General features: G+C 43.7%; 1 protein-coding gene across 4 annotated transcripts in view; it reads right to left on the reverse strand.

The window, feature by feature from the left end:
* Positions 1 to 14,571, reverse strand: part of APH1B (aph-1 homolog B, gamma-secretase subunit) — a 28,474-nt gene extending 13,903 nt beyond the window's left edge. For 3 of the 4 annotated variants that reach the window (XM_064267436.1, XM_064267434.1, XM_064267437.1), the window contains exons 1-4: positions 14,407 to 14,571; positions 12,559 to 12,729; positions 9,528 to 9,598; positions 8,398 to 8,520 (exon numbers count right to left, since the gene is read on the reverse strand). In XM_064267436.1, coding sequence (XP_064123506.1) covers positions 8,398 to 8,520; positions 9,528 to 9,598; positions 12,559 to 12,729; positions 14,407 to 14,519 — 478 coding nt within the window. In that variant the 5' untranslated portion in view covers positions 14,520 to 14,571. The remainder of the gene's footprint in view (positions 1 to 8,397; positions 8,521 to 9,527; positions 9,599 to 12,558; positions 12,730 to 14,406) is intronic. The other variant, XM_064267435.1, reaches the window with a different exon arrangement.
* Positions 14,572 to 17,825: the final 3,254 nt, after the last annotated feature.

Consider the following 17,825-nt stretch of genomic DNA (forward strand, 5'->3'; position numbering starts at 1 on the left):
TCTAGAATGCGAAACAGAAAGGCAACTTGAATCTGGTTTTAAAGCCACTCCCCTGAGGAATGTCATAAACCCATTCTGATAGCTAACTAGCTCCCAACGACCCCCCTGTTAGCCTAATTAAGAGGCTTTTCTCAATTAAAAGGAGTGTCTTCAGTTTAAAACCAGTCCCCTCACTAAAGTGAAGTTTCTCCTTGGATTTTAAAAGAAAAAAGACCAACGGAAGTATAATATTAAAAATTACAATTTTTAAAGAGAGAAATTGATAGCAGGTATCTTGTTTTGATTTTGGGGTTTTCTTATCCACAAAGCCAAATATTCACTTTAAAGAAATCCTTGACTGAAATTAATCTTCCAGAGGCCTTTCTTTTACCCAAAGTTGCAAATCCTTTTTTTCTTGTTTGAAGCCAGACTTACTAAATTTGAATTTCAACGAGATATGCCTGGGTGGAGGGCCAGAGACCATCTGTTGTTGTGAAGTGCCACTGAGTCACTTCCTACTCACAGCAACCCTATGTAAAACAGAACAAAACACTGCCCAGTCCTGCGCCACCCTCACAATCTTTACTATGTTTGAGCCCATTGTTGCAGCCACTGTGTCAATCCATCTTGTTGATGGTCTTCCTCTTTTTCGATGACCCTCTACTCTACCAAGCAGATGCCCTTCTCCAAGGACTGGTCCCTCCTGATAACATGTCCAAAGTATGTAAGAAGTAGTCTCACCATCCTCCCTTGTAAGAAGTAATCTGGCTGTACTTCTTCCAAAACAGATTTGTTCATTATTCTGGCAGTTCATGGCATACTCAATATTCCTCACCAACACCATAATTCAAACGCATTAACTCTTCTTCCGCCTTCTGTATTCATTATCCAGCTTTTGCATGCTTATGAAGCAACTGAAAACACCATGGCTTGGGTCAGGCACACCTTAGCCCTCAAAGGGACATCTTTGTTTTTTTAACACTTTGAAGAGGTCTTTTGCAGTAGATTTGCCCAATGCAATACATAGTTTGATTTGTTGACTGCTGCTTCCGTGGACATTGATGGTAGATCCAAGTAAAATGAAAACATTTTCTGTTTATCATGACGTTTTTTATTGGTCCAATTGTGTGGATTTTTGTTTTCTTTATGTTGAGGTGTAATCCATACTGAAGGTTGCAGTCTATCAAGGTTGTGTCATCTGTAAATCGTAGGTTGTTAGTTTTCCTCCAATCCTGATGCTGCATTCTTCAGATAATCTAGCTTCTTGGATTATTTGCTCAGCATTTAGATTGAGTAAGTATGGTAAAAGGATACAACATTGATGCATACCTTTCCTGATTTCTAATTCCAGGTCTTTGCACATTTCATTATAATATTTTGTCTTCTCAAGCTGCCCCTGGAAATCTTCTGTTTAGCTCTTTTACTTTATCATTTCTTCCATTCACTTTAGCTACTCCAAGTTCAAGAGACCATCTAGCAACCTAATGTTCAAAGGTCTCAGTATAAGAAGGAGGGCAGGGTTCAATCAAACACGGTAAGATTAGCCAATGGTTGATCTTCTATATTTCTCTCTCTTTTTCTCTTTATAAGCCTCATTGTACCCAGCCTCTTTGAGCCGTTTGCTTTTTCTGGAATCAAAATGGTTTCCCTATAGGCATGTTGGAGCCCTGGTAGCATAGTGGTTAAGAGCTCGGCTGCTAACCAAAAGGTCAGCAGTTCAAGCCCATCAACCACTACTTGGAAACCGTATGGGTCTGTTCTATTCTGTCCTATAGGGTTGCTATGAGTTGGAATCAACTTGACGGCAAAGGGTTTTTGGCATATGTAATTAGAATAAGTACTCAAAATAAGCCTTATGTTCAAATTTTGTTGAATTCTGATTATTTTTAACAATAATGTATAAAATTCTTCTTAAGCAACCGGCACTGAATTTGCTGAGCACACACAGGTTTTTCTGTGAAATACTGCCTGTGGGTGTGTATCCTGGCCCCAAGGCCCATTAAAGTGGGCAAGTTCCATATTTCTGCAAGTTTTAATATGAAACCAAGAAAAGGATTTCCCTTTTTGACCACATAATAAGCTACCATTGGCACCCACCAGACTGGCAAGAATTTAAGTCTGACAATCTTCTTTTGTACTGCTAGTAGGAAGGCAATCTAGCTTTACCTCGGAGAGTTGAAAGTCTGAAGTCTCTATTTCACTCCAGCAATGCCACAGCTAGAGCTACACCGAGGCAGTTAGTACTCAATCAATAGATCATTATCGGCTGGGAACTCGTTAGAAACCCAAATTATCAGGATCCTCCCCAAACTTCCTGAATCAGAAACGATGGGGGTGGGCCCAGCAATCAGTGTTTAAATAAGCCCTCAGGTGTTGTGATGCACTCAAATTTGAGAACCCCTGCTCTAGAGAAACTCTTACACATGTGCACAAGGAAGTTGCTGAAAGAATATTTACACAGGCATTGTGTGTAGTAACAAAAAACTGGAAACCGCCCAAATGTCTATCAACACCAGAATGGGTAAGTTACAGTGTATTTACACAATGGAATTCTATGTGACATACAATATAAATAATCTCAAGAATATAAGGCTGAGCAGGGGGAAAAAAAGTCAAAAAACGCATATGCTAAACTGAAAAATTTAACTGAAAAACTTAAAATGAGCTTGTGCCTAGAGAAATGGTAGCAATGGCAGTTACAAATACATATAAGATAACGTAAGTATTTGGAGTTATTGTTTTTAAACACTGTATAATAAAATTGTTTAATAATAATTGTATATTATAAAAAAAAAAGTATATTATAAAAGTATATAATTCAACATTTATGCTCCAAAGAATGACATTATAACATGTAAGAAACTCTCGCACACAGTAACAGCTGTTCTTTCATTCTATAGGGACACATTCACAGTATGGTCTGTCAGCCACCCTAACTTGGTTTAAGACTTGAAAGGATTTTATTCTCTTTGAATTTCCCCTTGAATTTGAAGAAAATACAAATTCAATCCCAAACTGCCAGCACAACTTTTACTTTCTTTCAAATGAATCATTTAAGCTTAACTTCTCAGGAGAACAGTGTTTCACTAAAGAGAATTAGCACCATCTTTTTTTTTTTAGTGAAAGACGCCAACCACTTGTCTGTCAGCGTGTCGCACTGTGGTGGCTTCCGTGTTGCTGTGATGCTGGAAGCTATGCCACTGGTATTTCAAATACCAGCAGGGTCACCTGTGGTGGACAGATTTCAGCGGAACTTCCAGACTAGGAAGAAGGACCTGGTGATCTACTTCTGAAAAACTGGCCAGTGAAAACTTTATGAATAACAGCAGAACACTGTCTGATATAGTGCTGGAAAAAGATGAGCCGCTCAGGTTGGAAGGCACTCAAAATATGACTGGGGAAGAGCTGTCTCCTCAAAGTAGCATTGACCTTCATGATATGAAGTAAAGCTTGTGGGACCTGCATCTGCTAATGTGGCCATGACTCAAAACGAGAACAAATAGCTGCAAGCTCCCATTAGTAATTGGAACGTGAAATGTATGAAGTATAATCTAGGAAAATTGGAAGCTGTCAAAAATGAAATGGAATGCTTGAAGATCAATATACTAGGCATTACTGAGCTGAAATGGACTGGTATTAGGTATCTTGCAGCAGATGATAATATGGTCTACTATGCCCGGAATGACAAATTGAAGAGGAACGTCGTTGCATTCATTGTCATAAAGACCTACCCTGATGTACAACGCTGTCAGTGATAGGATATAGTCATATGCCTACAAGGAAGACCAGTTAATATGATTATTACTCAAATTTATGTACCAATTGGTAAGGCCAAAGATGAAGAAACTGAAGATTTTTACCAACTTCTGCAGCCTGAATTGATCAAATATGCAATCAAGAAAAAAAAAAATTTTTTTTTTTTTTTAATCAAGAGGCGCTGATAATTACTGGTGATTGGAATGCAAAAGCTGGAGATAAAGAAGGATAAGTAGTTAGAAAATACGGCCTTAGTGACAGAAACGATGCCAGAAATCCCGTAAGAACTGAAGAAAAAATTCAAGCCTCAAGTTGCAATACTGAAGGATTCAAGAGTAAAATACTGAACAACACAGGAAGCATCAAGGGAAGATGGAAGGAATACACAGAGTCACTGTACCAAAAAAAACTGGTCCAAGTTCAACCATTTCAGGAGGCAGCGTACAATGAAGAACCGATGGTACTGAGGGAAGAAGTCCCAGCTGCACTGAAAGCACTGGCGAAAAACAAGGCTCCAGGAATTGACGGAATGCCAACTGAGATGTTTCAACAAATGGACGCAACGATGAAAGTGCTCATTCATCTATGCCAAGAAATTTGGAGACAGTCTTCTGGCCAATGAACTGGAAGAGATCCATATAGGTGCCCATTCCAAAAAAAGGTGATCCAGCAGAATGCAGAAATTATCAAACAATATCATTAACATCACACGCAAGTAAAATTTTGCTGAAGATAATTCAAATATAGTTGAGTTGGTAATTCAAAAACCATCCACAGGTAAGTGCCAGAAATTTATGCCAGATTCAGAGGAGGATACAGAATGAAGGATATGATAGATTCCGACTCCTGGTGACCCCACGGGTGTCAGAGTAGAACTGTGCTCTGTAGGGTTCTCAAGGGTTGATTTTTCAGAAGTAGATCACCAGGCCTTTCTTACAAGGCACCTCTTGGTGGGCTTGAACCTCCAACCTTTCAGTTAGCATCAGTTAGCAGATAAGCATGTTAACCATTTGCACCACCCTGGGACCACAATTTCTACGAGAAGAATGATATTTGAGGACCAAAAAAAAAAAAGACCCTGCTTTTGTAGCCGTGTAACAGAAGAATCTAAGAACATATAAAAACTGTGGCAATAACACTGCTTTATTAATTTATTAAAATAATAAATTGTAATAGACTGCAATAGACTTTAAAAAAAAAACCAAAAACCAAACCCACTGCTGTCGAGTCGATTCCGACTCATAGCAACCCTATAGACTTTAGCTACTAATATTAATACTTGTTTTTAAAACCTAACACTTCTTTTATAATCATTAAAAAAAAATCTGCCAGAAATATTCTAACCATGAATGTTGAAAAGGAAGACAATTTGCTACACTGGAGGCACTAAGTATGACCCATCAACACACTTTCTCCTCCTCCAACTTGTAGCCAGATTATACAGAGCCTTGACTTTAACCTGTAGACCCTGGAAAGCCATTAAACATGTCCCAACAGGGAAGAGGAGTCTAGTAGCTGCATACAGGATGGATTCACGTGGAAAGTGTGTCAAGGAGAGAAGGCGGGCCAGTTGGGGGCTGATGGTGGTAATCTAGAGAGATGACAAGGCCTGAACTGAAACGGAAATAAAGAGTCTGCTGAGAATGGAGAAGATGTGTCCTGTTGGGCTTGGTGACCTCTGCAGCACGTAGGATGCCACTGGATCACCGGAGCAACTACTATCTACACAATTTCATTTAATATTGGTCCTATTTCCTTACAGCCTTTCTAACATTATCTTAAACCCTTACTGAAAGTCTGATTCACTATTCGTTTACTCATTTGTCTTATTTCCCCTACTAGAGGGTAACATCCTTGAGGAAAGAAATTACTTTAGCATAAATGTAAAATAAAAGGTGACTTAATTAAAGAATGCATGCAGGGGGTCACTTATTTCACTGACATCAATCTTGTGGTGATAACGAGAAATACAGTGGGCTTCTTCCTATTTTTTAAGACGTGTCTTATGGAGGAGCCCTGGTGGCGCACTGGAAGAGCTCGGCGGCTAACCAAAAGGTCAGCAGTTCGAATCCACCAGCTGCTCCTTGGAAACCCTATAGGGCAGTTCTACTCTGTCCTGTAGGGTACCTGTGAGTCCAAATTAACTTGATGGCAACAGGTTTTAAGATTTTAGGAAGTCTTATGGTAATTATGTATATTATGGACTGAATTGTGGCCACCAAAAATATTGTAAATCCTAACCCCTTGGAATAGACTCAAGGACAATGGGTTGGGTTATACCTGTGTTATAATCCCATTTGGGAATGGGTTTTCTTTGTCATGTTTATGAAGCAATACTAGTGTAGGGTGTGTTTTGAGTCAATCTCTCTTGAGGCATAAAAGCTGCAGATTAAACAAGCAGAGCTGGGGCAAGATAGATACCAAGGTATATGAAAATCACCAGGGAATAAAGACCGCCGGAGCCAACAGAGACAGCCTTCCCTAGAGCTGGCACCCTGAATTTGGACTTTTAGAGCCAGTGCCCTGAGTTCAGAATTCTAGTCTCCTAAACAATGAGAAAGTAAATTTGACGAACCTACCACTTTTGGTATCTCTGGTTTGGCAGCACTAGATAATTAAGACAATTACCAACTCTCAAATCTGTGATCACTGCATCAAGACATTAATTTTTATCTGGTGGATGAAAAAGCAGTTTGAAATGAGTTGGTCCTTTTATACTGCATCTTTGGTAAAAAAGATCAATTTATCTATTATCATTTTTTCCTTATTCTCAATTTCAAGATTACATTACACTGTGTATCCCGAAAAGGGGCCAGGATGACAAATTAAAGGCTGGAGATTATACTGAAGATCCATACACCGGCTCCTCGCTCATCAACTATCTGGTTACCTGACATTTCCCATGTGTAGGAACAGTGAAAAATCTGCTATCCGACTACTTGGCTTATTAACGACTTATGTCTGACGTAACGAATGCCAAGGTGTGAGGCGAGGGTAACACTGGCTGCAATGACGTAACCAGAGTTGGTGTCACCTGCCCCCAGGGACCTCCTCCTGTACCAGCCCCAGCCTTTGTGGGTAAAGCACCCTGGGCTCCTGGGACTCACCTCCTAATGGTGGCACAGGTGCCCAGCCCCTGGCAGCTTGTGGCAGCTCTCAGCTCTGGGTGGCACAGATCGACCTGTCTGGGAACGGGGCAGCTGCACAGGAACGACCCCTGGCCTCCAGCTCAGTGCTCCCATGCAGTCCCGCCCCAGACCTGCACCCGCTGTGCTCAGGTTCCTCCAGCATGGCTAACTCACCTGGCTCCGTAGAGCCGTGCTCTGGTACTGGCTCAAGTGCAGAAACTAGCTCTCCCAACCCGGTGTGCCAGAGAGGGGCAGGGAGTAGAAGGAAGGAGGGAGACGCAGTGGGGGAGGAGCTGGGAGCACGGGGAGAAGAATAGGGGAACAGGGTCAAAAAGGAGGATGGGGCTGGAATGGACTTGATGCGGCAGGTGCATCACCCACCAGCCCTGAGGCATGCAGAGGAGTGAGAGGGGACACCCTGCATCCCCAAGTCCCTGGGCTCAGCCAGACTCCTGCCTTTGCCTGCCAAGAGTGCACTACGGAGAAGGTGAACAGAAGTTAAAAAACAATTTATGTAATGATGCAGTCATTCACCATTTTGTGATCTGATGTGGTCATCCTCCATCTTCATGTAATGCTCATCTTCGCAAAATGACCTGGTCTTTGGAACCCTACCATGTCTATGAGTGAGGACTGGGTGTACGTATTACTGAATACTGAAAAAGCACACAGCCTATAAAAATTCACTGCTAATGGGATCACAATAGAGGGTCCCAGACAGAGCAGAGCAAAATGTAGAACAAAATTCTAACGCAAAAAGAAAGACCAGACTTGCTGGACCTACAGAGACTGAAGAAACCCTGACAGTATGGTCCCTGGATACCCTTTCAGCTCAGAAATGAGGCTACTCCTGAGGTTCACCCTTCAGCCAAAGATTAAACAGACCCATAAGACAATATGAGACTAAAGGGGCACACCAGCCCCGAGGCAAGGACTAGAAGGCAGGAGGGGACACGAAAGCTGGTAAGAGGGAACTCAAGGTTGAGAAGGGAGAGTGCTGACATGTTGTGGGGTTGTTAAGCAATGTCATAAAACAATATGTGTATTATTTAATATGAAACTAGTTTGTTTTGTAAGCCTTCACCTAAAGTACAAAAAGAAAAAAAATTCACTGCTAACATTTCACCTATATAGGCAACACCGTTAGTATAGTAAAACCAGAATAAATTTTATGTAAGCTAAATTCCACTCTAAAATTCTAAAGTACTTTAATCAAAATTTTTATTTTCCTAGGTCCTTCACTTTGTAGTGCCAGACAGTACTCTGCGTTTAGAGACATAACACAACTCTGAACTCCTAAGCCAGTGAATTCCCCTACAGTTGGTAACTTAGACATGTCCCAGCTCCTGCCCTGCCTTGATGCCCTGCTGAGGTGAAGCTGTCGCCTCCTTTGCATGTTAACTGTTCTCCTCATGAAATGAGAATGGACCCTGAACTGCTTCAGAGAAAAGACTGCAGATTGAATAGCTAAAACTTGTAAGTTGTTATCCAGACAGACCAGAAACCTGAAGACTCACAGCTACCCAGCACCTACCTGAATGAATGAAGAACTGGGGGGAATCTCCATGGATCCCCACCGTGCCTGGCCCCAGGGAGTCGGACAGGGTATTCACAAAGGAAAATACTCCACTCATGATTCCAAAGCCCAGGCCAGAAACTGAAGAGAAAGAAAACACACCGTTCAACCCTTTTCACACTACGATTTCTCTTCAAATCAAATTTCCAAGGACAGGGGAATACCATTTGGTTGAAGGGAAAAGGGCAAACATTAGAAAGATGGCTCTGAAAAGGTGGCACCTGGCTGGCTGATGGAGAGAGGAGGTGGGGAAAGCAAAGGAAATGCGTGATGGAACCTAGCAGAGAAATAAAAAAGGAGAGAAAAGGGAGTTCTGGAAAGGCAGAAGAAACAGGTGATGGAGAAAAGACACGGGGCTGAAGCTCCAGCTTTGGCTTATGACAGAGTGTGCAGTTAGTCTGATGGCTTAGCGTGGGAACTGAGCTGGATGTGTGGCTATGTACTTTGAGGAGTGATCCCTGGGCCAAACTGAGTGACTCCACCTAGGGCCCAGTCTTTAAACATAATTCTGAAAAAAAAATATGCAGACGCGTTACCTGCGTTAATATTGAGTTCTCCTAGTACAGTTGGAGTCACAGTAAACACCCAGAGAAGTCAGCAGATACATCACTTAGAAACTGCTAGTTAACTACAGTGTTGTTGCTGTTGGGTGCCGTTGAGTCAATTCTGACTCACAGCAATCACACGTGACAGAGTAGAACTGCCTCACAGGGTTTTCTTGGCTGTAATCTCTATGGAAGCAGATTGCCAGGACTTTCTCCCACAGAGCTACTGGATGGGTGCAAACCATCAACCTTTTGGTTAGCAGACAAGCGCTTAACCATTTGCACCACCAGGGCTCCTTAACTGGAATGTATACAGGTTAAAAACCTAGCTTTCAAACCTGGTTGCTTGTTAATAAACATATAGATAAGCATTCACCTGAAATTGCTTTTCTATATATAAGGGCCTTGGAAATTGGAAAGTTGGAAAAATAAACAATGTGTACCAATAGGCCAAGGCAGAAAAAAATATTATTTGAAATCCACAAAGGTACAAAAGATAAAAATGGCTGATTTTTTTTAAGGGCTCATCCAGTCCTAACTTACCATAAGCCAGCAATCGCATAGAGGGTGTTGTCTCTTCTGGGTTTATGGCTTTCAAACCCTCGTTGGCTTTTCTAAAATAAAATCACACATGTAATTTTTTTTTAAAAAAGAAAAGAGGTAGAGAGGACATCAGCCAGAAATTTAAGTGACTCTTTTTTTCTGGAGAAGTAACCAACATGAATGCCCAATTTTCCTAAATAAACAGATGTTTACTTACCCGTCACAATTAAAGGCTAATTACAGCTTATAAGACATATATAAAAGTAATAATTTCCATCAACAAATGCATCAATGTAATAGAATCAATAAATTTTGGAGGATTTCTAGTTTATATAAATTGCTCAGTAATGACCAAGATTTTTGGTATTTGGTATAGCAAAGTGCTACTATCACAAATATATTACTGACAAATTCAGAAGTTTAATAAACTTCCTCATTCTGTGTCGTAAGTTTGTGGGAGGAAACGTCTGTGACACTAACAATTCTCAGTGTTAACATCTGAAGCCCTGTTGGCGCAGCAGTTAAGAGCTCAGCTGCTAATTAAAATGTTGGCAGTTCGAATCCACCAGGTGCTCCTTGGAAACCCTGTGGGGCAGTTCTACTCTGTTCTATAGGGTTAGAAAGTAAGAAAGTAAAAAACATGATCAGTTTCCATGTTCCTGACGGTTAGAACACAGGACTGATGATGTGTAAGTGGCAGTGTTTGTAATTCTGACCATTTCGCTGAAATGGAAAATTCTTCGTTTGCATTTATTATTGTGTTTCCAAGAACGAGAACAAAAAAATTCAACTTCTTTAAATATAAACTTTGAAAAACTACCGTTTTTCTTACTTGTTCTGATTTTTAGGAAGTATTAAATCCACAGGGTTACTAAACCCATGTTCTAAATTGCAGCATTCTATATTAGAAATATTGTTTTTTTTCAAAATTAGAACCATCACATATGAAAATTCAAGGCCAACATGTCTCAATGGTGTAGCTGACAGGAAAACCCAATTCAATTAGAGTACAGTGCCCAGTTAAGGGTGGGAAGGGCCAGGGCTCTCTGAACTAGTTAGACCACTGTCTTAGTCACCTAGTGCTGCTATAACAGAAATACCACAAGTGAATGGCTTTAACAAACAGAAATTTACTCTCACGGTCTAGGAGGGTAAAGGTCTGAATTCAAGGTGCTAGCTCCAGGGGAAGGCTTTTTCTGTCAGTTCTTGGGGGAAAGTCCTTGGCATCAATCCTCCTCTGGTCTAGGAGCTTCTCAGTGCAGGGACCCCAGGTTCAAAGGACGTGCTCTGCTCCAAGTGTTTCTCTCTTGGTGGTGTGAGGTCCCCCTCCTCACTGCTCGATTCTCTCTTTTATATCTCAAAAGAGACCGACTCAAGATACAACCTAGTCCTATAGATTGAGTCCTGCCTCGTTAACATAACTGTCTATAATCTTACCTCATTGACATCAGAGAAGTTAGTATTTACAACACATAGGATAATCACAACAGATCACAAAATGGTGGACAACCACACAATACTGAGAATCATAGCCTAGCCAAGTTGACACCCATTTCGGGGGGAAATAGTTCAATCCACAACCACCGCCTGCAGAGTACTGTGTCAGTTCCTGAGCACAGGCAAACATCAGGCACTGACCAAAAGGGGCATGTCTAGGGGAGCAGAGACTGAGAGATTTGATGCACATCTTCTGGGGTTCTGGTAAAGAAATGAGGAATATTTAGCATTGAAAGGGATATGAAAACAACCATGTGGCAAAAATTTCATGGACCTGTGTGGCTTGTGCGGGGGCGGGGGGGGCGCAGAGGCAGGAGTAGGCAGATTTTGAGCATCATAACAACATTCCTCAGTTAAAATTGCAGGACGGTAACTGCTGCATACCAGAAACGTTCGGCCACAGCCTGGTGTCCACCTGTTAGGGATGTTGCATTCTTTCAGAAATTTAAACGTTATCTTTCATACGTGCTGCTCTTTAATAATTTCCAGGAACTAATGGGAATTTCATTTTTAAACCTTTTCTAAGATATGAATTTTGCTTCTAAGCAATGTGTCCCTAGCTTTCAATGTGAAAGTTAAATTGCCTCATTATTAAAAAGGAATCCAATCATCTGCTGTGAAAAGTAAAAAACACAGAGGGCCTAGCATTTTGGCAAGAACGAATGATCAGAAGCTGATCATGAGCGATGCTGTTGAGGTTCTGTCTTGGTTACATCTGTGAAATCCCAGACAGCCTTAATTACCTCGTTTGCAGAAAAGATAGAAGATGGTGGGTCAGTCAGCTACTAACTAACTATTACTACGTAATCAAGCCAGCCTCGTGACTGCCTGAGAGAAAATACTGTCCAAGTTCAAGTGGCGTCTCCAAGCAGTGGTTTCATGTGAGGTTCTCATGCTCCACAGATGATCTACTTTTTGGCCCAAAAAGGGAGCTTATACCAAGGCTTCTTGTTTTTAAACATTTTTCTATTATAGATTTGAAACCATATGAAATATTATAAAATGAACCCCTATATTGCCCTAATTCAGTCAAAATAATGATAGGTGTAATCTCCATAATAATTTTTTGTCTTAGGTGGTAGCAAAGAGAAGTAGATATAAATTCTAACAACCTTGAGTACCGGAACTGTTTCTGTTGTTTAATGACTAATTCCCTAATTTATATTTTCTCCACAGCTTTTATTGCTTCTAACATATAATGTATTTTTTTTGTTAATTCATTTGTGGTCTATTTCTTCCCCCTAGAATATAAGCTCCATGGGGGCGGGGATTCTGTCTCTTAGTCACTGATGTATCCCCAGTACCTACGATAGTGCCTGGCAATGAGCAGATACTCAAGAAATGTGAATGAATGAGGGAAGGAATGTCCACAGGTTAATAGTCAATATTTTCAGGCTGAAAATGTATCAATACCTTGCCTTCGAATTATGCAAGGAAGCATGGGCCCTCAACTACCACACTAATGTCTTGAACTACTAAACTGTAATTCAAATCTATCTGGGGGGAAAAACGGCAAAGCAGATGTTCAACTTACTTTAATAGCCTGTAATATGCAAACCGGAAGGCTTCTTGGATAAGGACTGAGACCAGCACCCCGAAGATGAGCAGGTATTTCTGTACTGGTCCATCTTTGTGGCCAGTAATGGTCCCCGCGATGAACCAAACAAGGGAGGAAAGCAGCAGAGACACCAACCAGAAGAAAGCTCTGATAATAAGGGGGGGGGGGGAAGTTACAAGTAAACATTAAGTACAGTATTAATAATGGTTTAAAAAGAGAAAAATCTTGCTTAAAAGAACAGATTTCCTGACTCTTTAAGAACCGCCCTCCCCCCCAAAAAAACCCAAACCCATTGCTGTCTAGTCAACTCCGACTCATAGTGACCCTATACAGCAGAACTGCCCCATAGGATTTCCAAAGAGAGGCTGGTGGATTTGAACTGCTGACCTTTCGGTTAGCAGCTGAGCTCTTAACCACTAATGCCACCAGGGCTGGAGAGGGGTGGGGGGAGTGATGCTCTAGGTTAGTGGCTCCTACTCCCCATGTGGTCTGAGAGGAACATGGGATTCTAGTACTCTTCTTCAGTGACCATGCTATTTGCAAGTACATCAGCAGACTCGATCTGCCAAAGACTGTCAGACTGGAAAACGATTTGCTACTTTTCCTCATCAACGCTCCGCCCATCAAGGATGTGCCAAAACAATAAAATACACCACCAGCGGCTACTGCAATTTTTATATCATTAAGCTACCAAAAATTATTGATTTAATGGTCAGATACCTGCAAATGTAATAGTGTCCTTTCCAGGAAAGTGTCTAACCAAACCAAAACCACTGCCCTCCGGTCGATTCCCGCTGATTGGCTGGTGGGTTCGAACCCCCAACCTTTCACATTTAGCTGCCAAGCGCTAACCACTGGACCACCAGGGCTCCTGAAAAATGTCTACACATCTATTAATAGAATGACTGGTATAAAATCCAGAAGGTGAAAACCTGGGCTCTGCTCCAGATCAGTTATCCAGGCTTGGTTTTTATAACAACCCATGTTGACTCTAAAGATCACAACGAGCTTTACAAACCTTTTCTCAAACCTATTATTTCATAAACTGACACAGCCAATGCAGCACTTGCAGATGAGAAAAGGTGGGACTCCCTGGCCTAGCTTGGAAGCCAGACTCAAAGTCGGGGAGGGAGGGAGGGAGGGAGGTCGGCGTGTGCCCCTGGAAGAGCTGCCAGACAAGTGAAAACTGGGATTCCGGCCACATTCGCACCAGAGCACGGTATTTACTAAACTCCGGGAAAGATGCACGGTCACGTGTTTCGGTGTTTTCACAGGTCTCTACCCTTTGGCAGCACACCTGAATCACCTGGGAACCTAAAACACACGGGAAGCCGGATTCACGGCCCCAGCGTCCTGAGTCAGTTCACCTGGGGTAGGCGTTGGGCATCCGTGTTTGAAGGGACCGGGTCCCAGGTGATTCTAACGGGCAGGGTGGGAGACTAAGGCCCTAGCTAGATTCTGTGGCCTTAGCCTTGTTGCGATTACAGATACCTTTGTGAATCTGAGAGAAATTAGGGACTTTCTCTCCAGAAAAATGAAAAACGCACGTAAGAATGAATTCATCCACAATTTTAGGGGCTTCACGACCCATTAAAGCCCACCCATGGACCCCGGGCAAAAGGACCCCGCAGTACGCGCTCCTTCAGCGCCGCAGCCCCTCCGAGGAGGCCAAGGGGCCCGGCAAGCGGGGCCTCCGCTTCCCCCGACCCCCTTCCCTCCCAAGCCCCACAGGGCCGAGCGGTCTGGTGCGGACGCCGGGGGTCGCAGGGGTGCCCAGCGGGGACAGGGTCTCGGCGTCCGGGCTTGCCGGCGCAGCCGCCTCACCCGGCGATGAGAAAGATGATGCGCAGCGGCTCGGTGGCGATGGTGAAGATGTAGAGGGCGAATGCAGGCCCGAAGGCAATGAACGCGCAGCCGAAAAACACGGCCGCCGTCATGGCGACCGCGGAAGCGGACCCGGGCTCCCCGTTAGGGACGCCAGATGCGCGGGCGCAGCCAGAGCCGGGCGCGGGGCGGAGACGGGCGCTGGAGGGGGCGGGACAAATGAGCGGGGCGGGGACATGAGCGGGGCGGGGCGGAGACGGGCGCTGGAGGGGGCGGGACAAATGAGCGGGGCGGGGACATGAGCGGGGCGGGGCGGAGACGGGCGCTGGAGGGGGCGGGGCAAATGAGCCGGGCGGGGACATGAGCGGGGCGGGGCGGAGACGGGAGCTGGAGGGGGCGGGGCAAATGAGCGGGGCGGGGCGGAGACGGGCGCTGGAGGGGGCGGGGCAAATGAGCGGGGCGGGGCGGAGACGGGCGAGGGGCGCGCAGGGGGCGGAGCAGTGAAGGGGCGGTGCAAAATTCTGGGCGGGGTGGGGCGGGGACGGTCCCTGGGATGGGGTGGGGATAGGAGCAGGTCTGGACCCAGACGGGCGCGGTCAGAGTGCGAACGGGTGCGGGTCGGGGCGGTGCAGGAGCCGGGCGGTGCTGGGGGAGGAGCGGTGCAGGGGGCGGTGCGGTGCCGGGGGCGGTGCCGGGGGTGGGGCGGGTCGGGGCGGTGCAGGGGGCGGTGTGTGGTGCCGGGGGCGGTCCGGTGCCGGGGGCGGTGACAGGCGTGGGGCGGTGCCGGGGGCGGTGCGGTGCAGGGAGCCGCTGCCTCACCGCGCGACCTTCAGTGGAAACGTCCCCCGGTGCAGGTCCTGATGCAGAGGCAGACCCCTGCCGACTTCAGGGCCCAAGCCCCAACCTCTTCCACATTCGTCGGGTCACAGAAGCCGTATGCCCTGAAAACTGGGGAAGATTCCGGGTCAACCAAAATACCGATTTAACGCAGGACTGCGGCAGGATTCCATTTTTAATAAAGGATTCTTTTTAAACCACATTTTCATTTGCATGGTTCCAAAAACTCCACGCTCCATTATCCCGGGCTGGGATAACGGTGTCCCGGGAGATAACTCACTGATGGTAAAAGGACGAAATGGTGGAAGAAGCTGTCCTTCTAAAGATTGTTTTGGTAAAGTGGTTTTATTTTTTCTAAATCTTTGAAGAAGTTTTTCAGACATTCTCTGGCCATCCTGTGACAGTAGTAACAGAAGCCTGTTTACTTCTTACGAGCCCCCTCCATCAATATATAAACTCCGGGAGGGTCAGAGGCTTTGTTTCGCTCTTTGCTGTATTCTCCGCACCTAGACTAGCTTACTAAAAAAAAAATATCTGTTAAATGAAATAACTTAAAAAGTATTTACAAACATCTGCTACTTTGTATTAATTCAACAAGATTTGAGGGTTTTAAAAAGTAAAGTCAGAAGGTTGAGTTTCCTGGTCATTCGCATCTAAGATAGATTTTTCTGCATGTTGAAAAGCAAACCAAACCCGTTGCCGTGGAGCCGATTCTGACTCATAGCGATATAGGACAGAGTAGAACTGCCCTGTAGAGTTTCCATGCAGCAGCAGCTGGTGGATTCAGACTGCCAACTTTTTGGTTAGCAGCTGAGCTCCTAACCATCGTGTCACCATGACCTCAAAAGGGGCACAGTAACACTACTTACCTCACGACGTTATTTTGAGGATTGAGCCAGGCACAGGTAAGTGCTATGTGTTAGCCACCCCTACTCTTTAATACCCATGATGAATGAAGCTCTCGGAGGGTCAACATGGAAAAGACAAACACCAGTAGACAAATTGGAGACCTGACTGAAGATATTTTGCTACCCATTTCTGAACATGGGCCTTCAAATAATACAACTACAGTTTTTATTTGTATGGCAAAATGTCATCTTTGACCTCCTAAAACACATAATTTTCCATTTATTCCACAGAATAAACAAGGCTTTAATATAACCAGGGCCTGCCATTTTGAATTGTCTGTTGTCTGGTACCTGTCAAAACTCAGGTTGAGACAACAGTTCAGGGTGATGCAGTCTGGTCCACTATTAGAGGGATTCTCTTGGTCTGATCCTGAAACAAAGTTATCAAATGCAACCCCACTACTTTCACTTCATGCAGAAATGGCTTCAGAGAAGCATAATGTACTCTATAACTAAAAAAAAAAAAAACCGAAACCCCTTGCTGTCAAGTCAGTTCTAACTCATAGTGACCCTACAGGGCAGAGAACTGCCCCACAGCGTTTCCGAGAAGAGGTTGGTGGATTCCAACTGCTGACCTTTTAGTTTGCAGCAGAGCTCTTAACCATTGTACCACCAGGGCTCCAGTGTACTTATGTTAAAAAAAGAAAATTTCTGTCAAGTTGATCCTGACTCACATTTTATACAAGAAATGGCCATTTACATTTGTATGCATATTTTATAAAACTGCTCCATTCCCACTGTTCACTAGCCATTATAGACCCATACTTTACTCTCGAGTTCAGGATGAGAAAAAAGTTTGATTTCTCCTGACAAATTTGTACACTCAGTTTGAGAGCTAATTGATCATACCCCGGCTTTACCTTGACTCCCAGGAAGCAAGGAGCGGAACTGAATACTCAACTACAGCAACCGTTCTTCCGTGGCTTTCCCTCTCCCCCCAGTGACAATTATTGCCATGACTTCAGAATATGACTTATTCTCTTACCAATATTTTAATGATTTGATTATCTGTGTGTCTTGGTTAAAGCTCCCTCAAATACTTTTTGGAAGTAGGCAAGGTAATAAAAAAATTAAATAATACATGTAACAATGTTTTCAACCCACCCTCAACATGCGGAGCTGCAAGTTGGGGGGCCTCTGCATTCATGTATCTTGACCATATTTCAGTTCGGTCTTAGTCCCCAAGTCCAGTCCACGGAGGAAATCGGAAGGCAATGTAAAATGTGGTGCATCTGTCCGCCTAGTTGTGAAGATATCTTCAAGTGATGTCTGTTGGAAGAGTCAAGCAACCAGACCAAACTGGGGAAATCACTGGTAAGACAGTCATCATCAGCATTCAATTGTTTCAAGCTTTCTGTGAATACTAATGCCACGTTACATTTGTAAGATGCATTGTTGTTCTACAAAGCACTTTTACACTTATTCCAACAATCCTGTTTATAAGTGAGTAATCTGAGGCTGAGTAGCAATGCTATTTTTATAAGCTATTAATTTCTCCCAATGAATGAAAAACATACAGTAGTAAGCAACGTTGAGAGTTAAATCCCTGAAAGGTGATGGGGGAAGAGGTAGGCAACACTATGAATATGGCTATAGACAATGAGAATTCCTCCAAACTTGGCAAAGGGAAGGGGCAAGAAGTAATACCTGGTTTGAGCCATTTATCAAGTGAGG

The sequence above is a fragment of the Loxodonta africana genome, chromosome 13 (assembly GCF_030014295.1).
Source record: "Loxodonta africana isolate mLoxAfr1 chromosome 13, mLoxAfr1.hap2, whole genome shotgun sequence".
Lineage (NCBI taxonomy): Eukaryota > Metazoa > Chordata > Mammalia > Proboscidea > Elephantidae > Loxodonta > Loxodonta africana.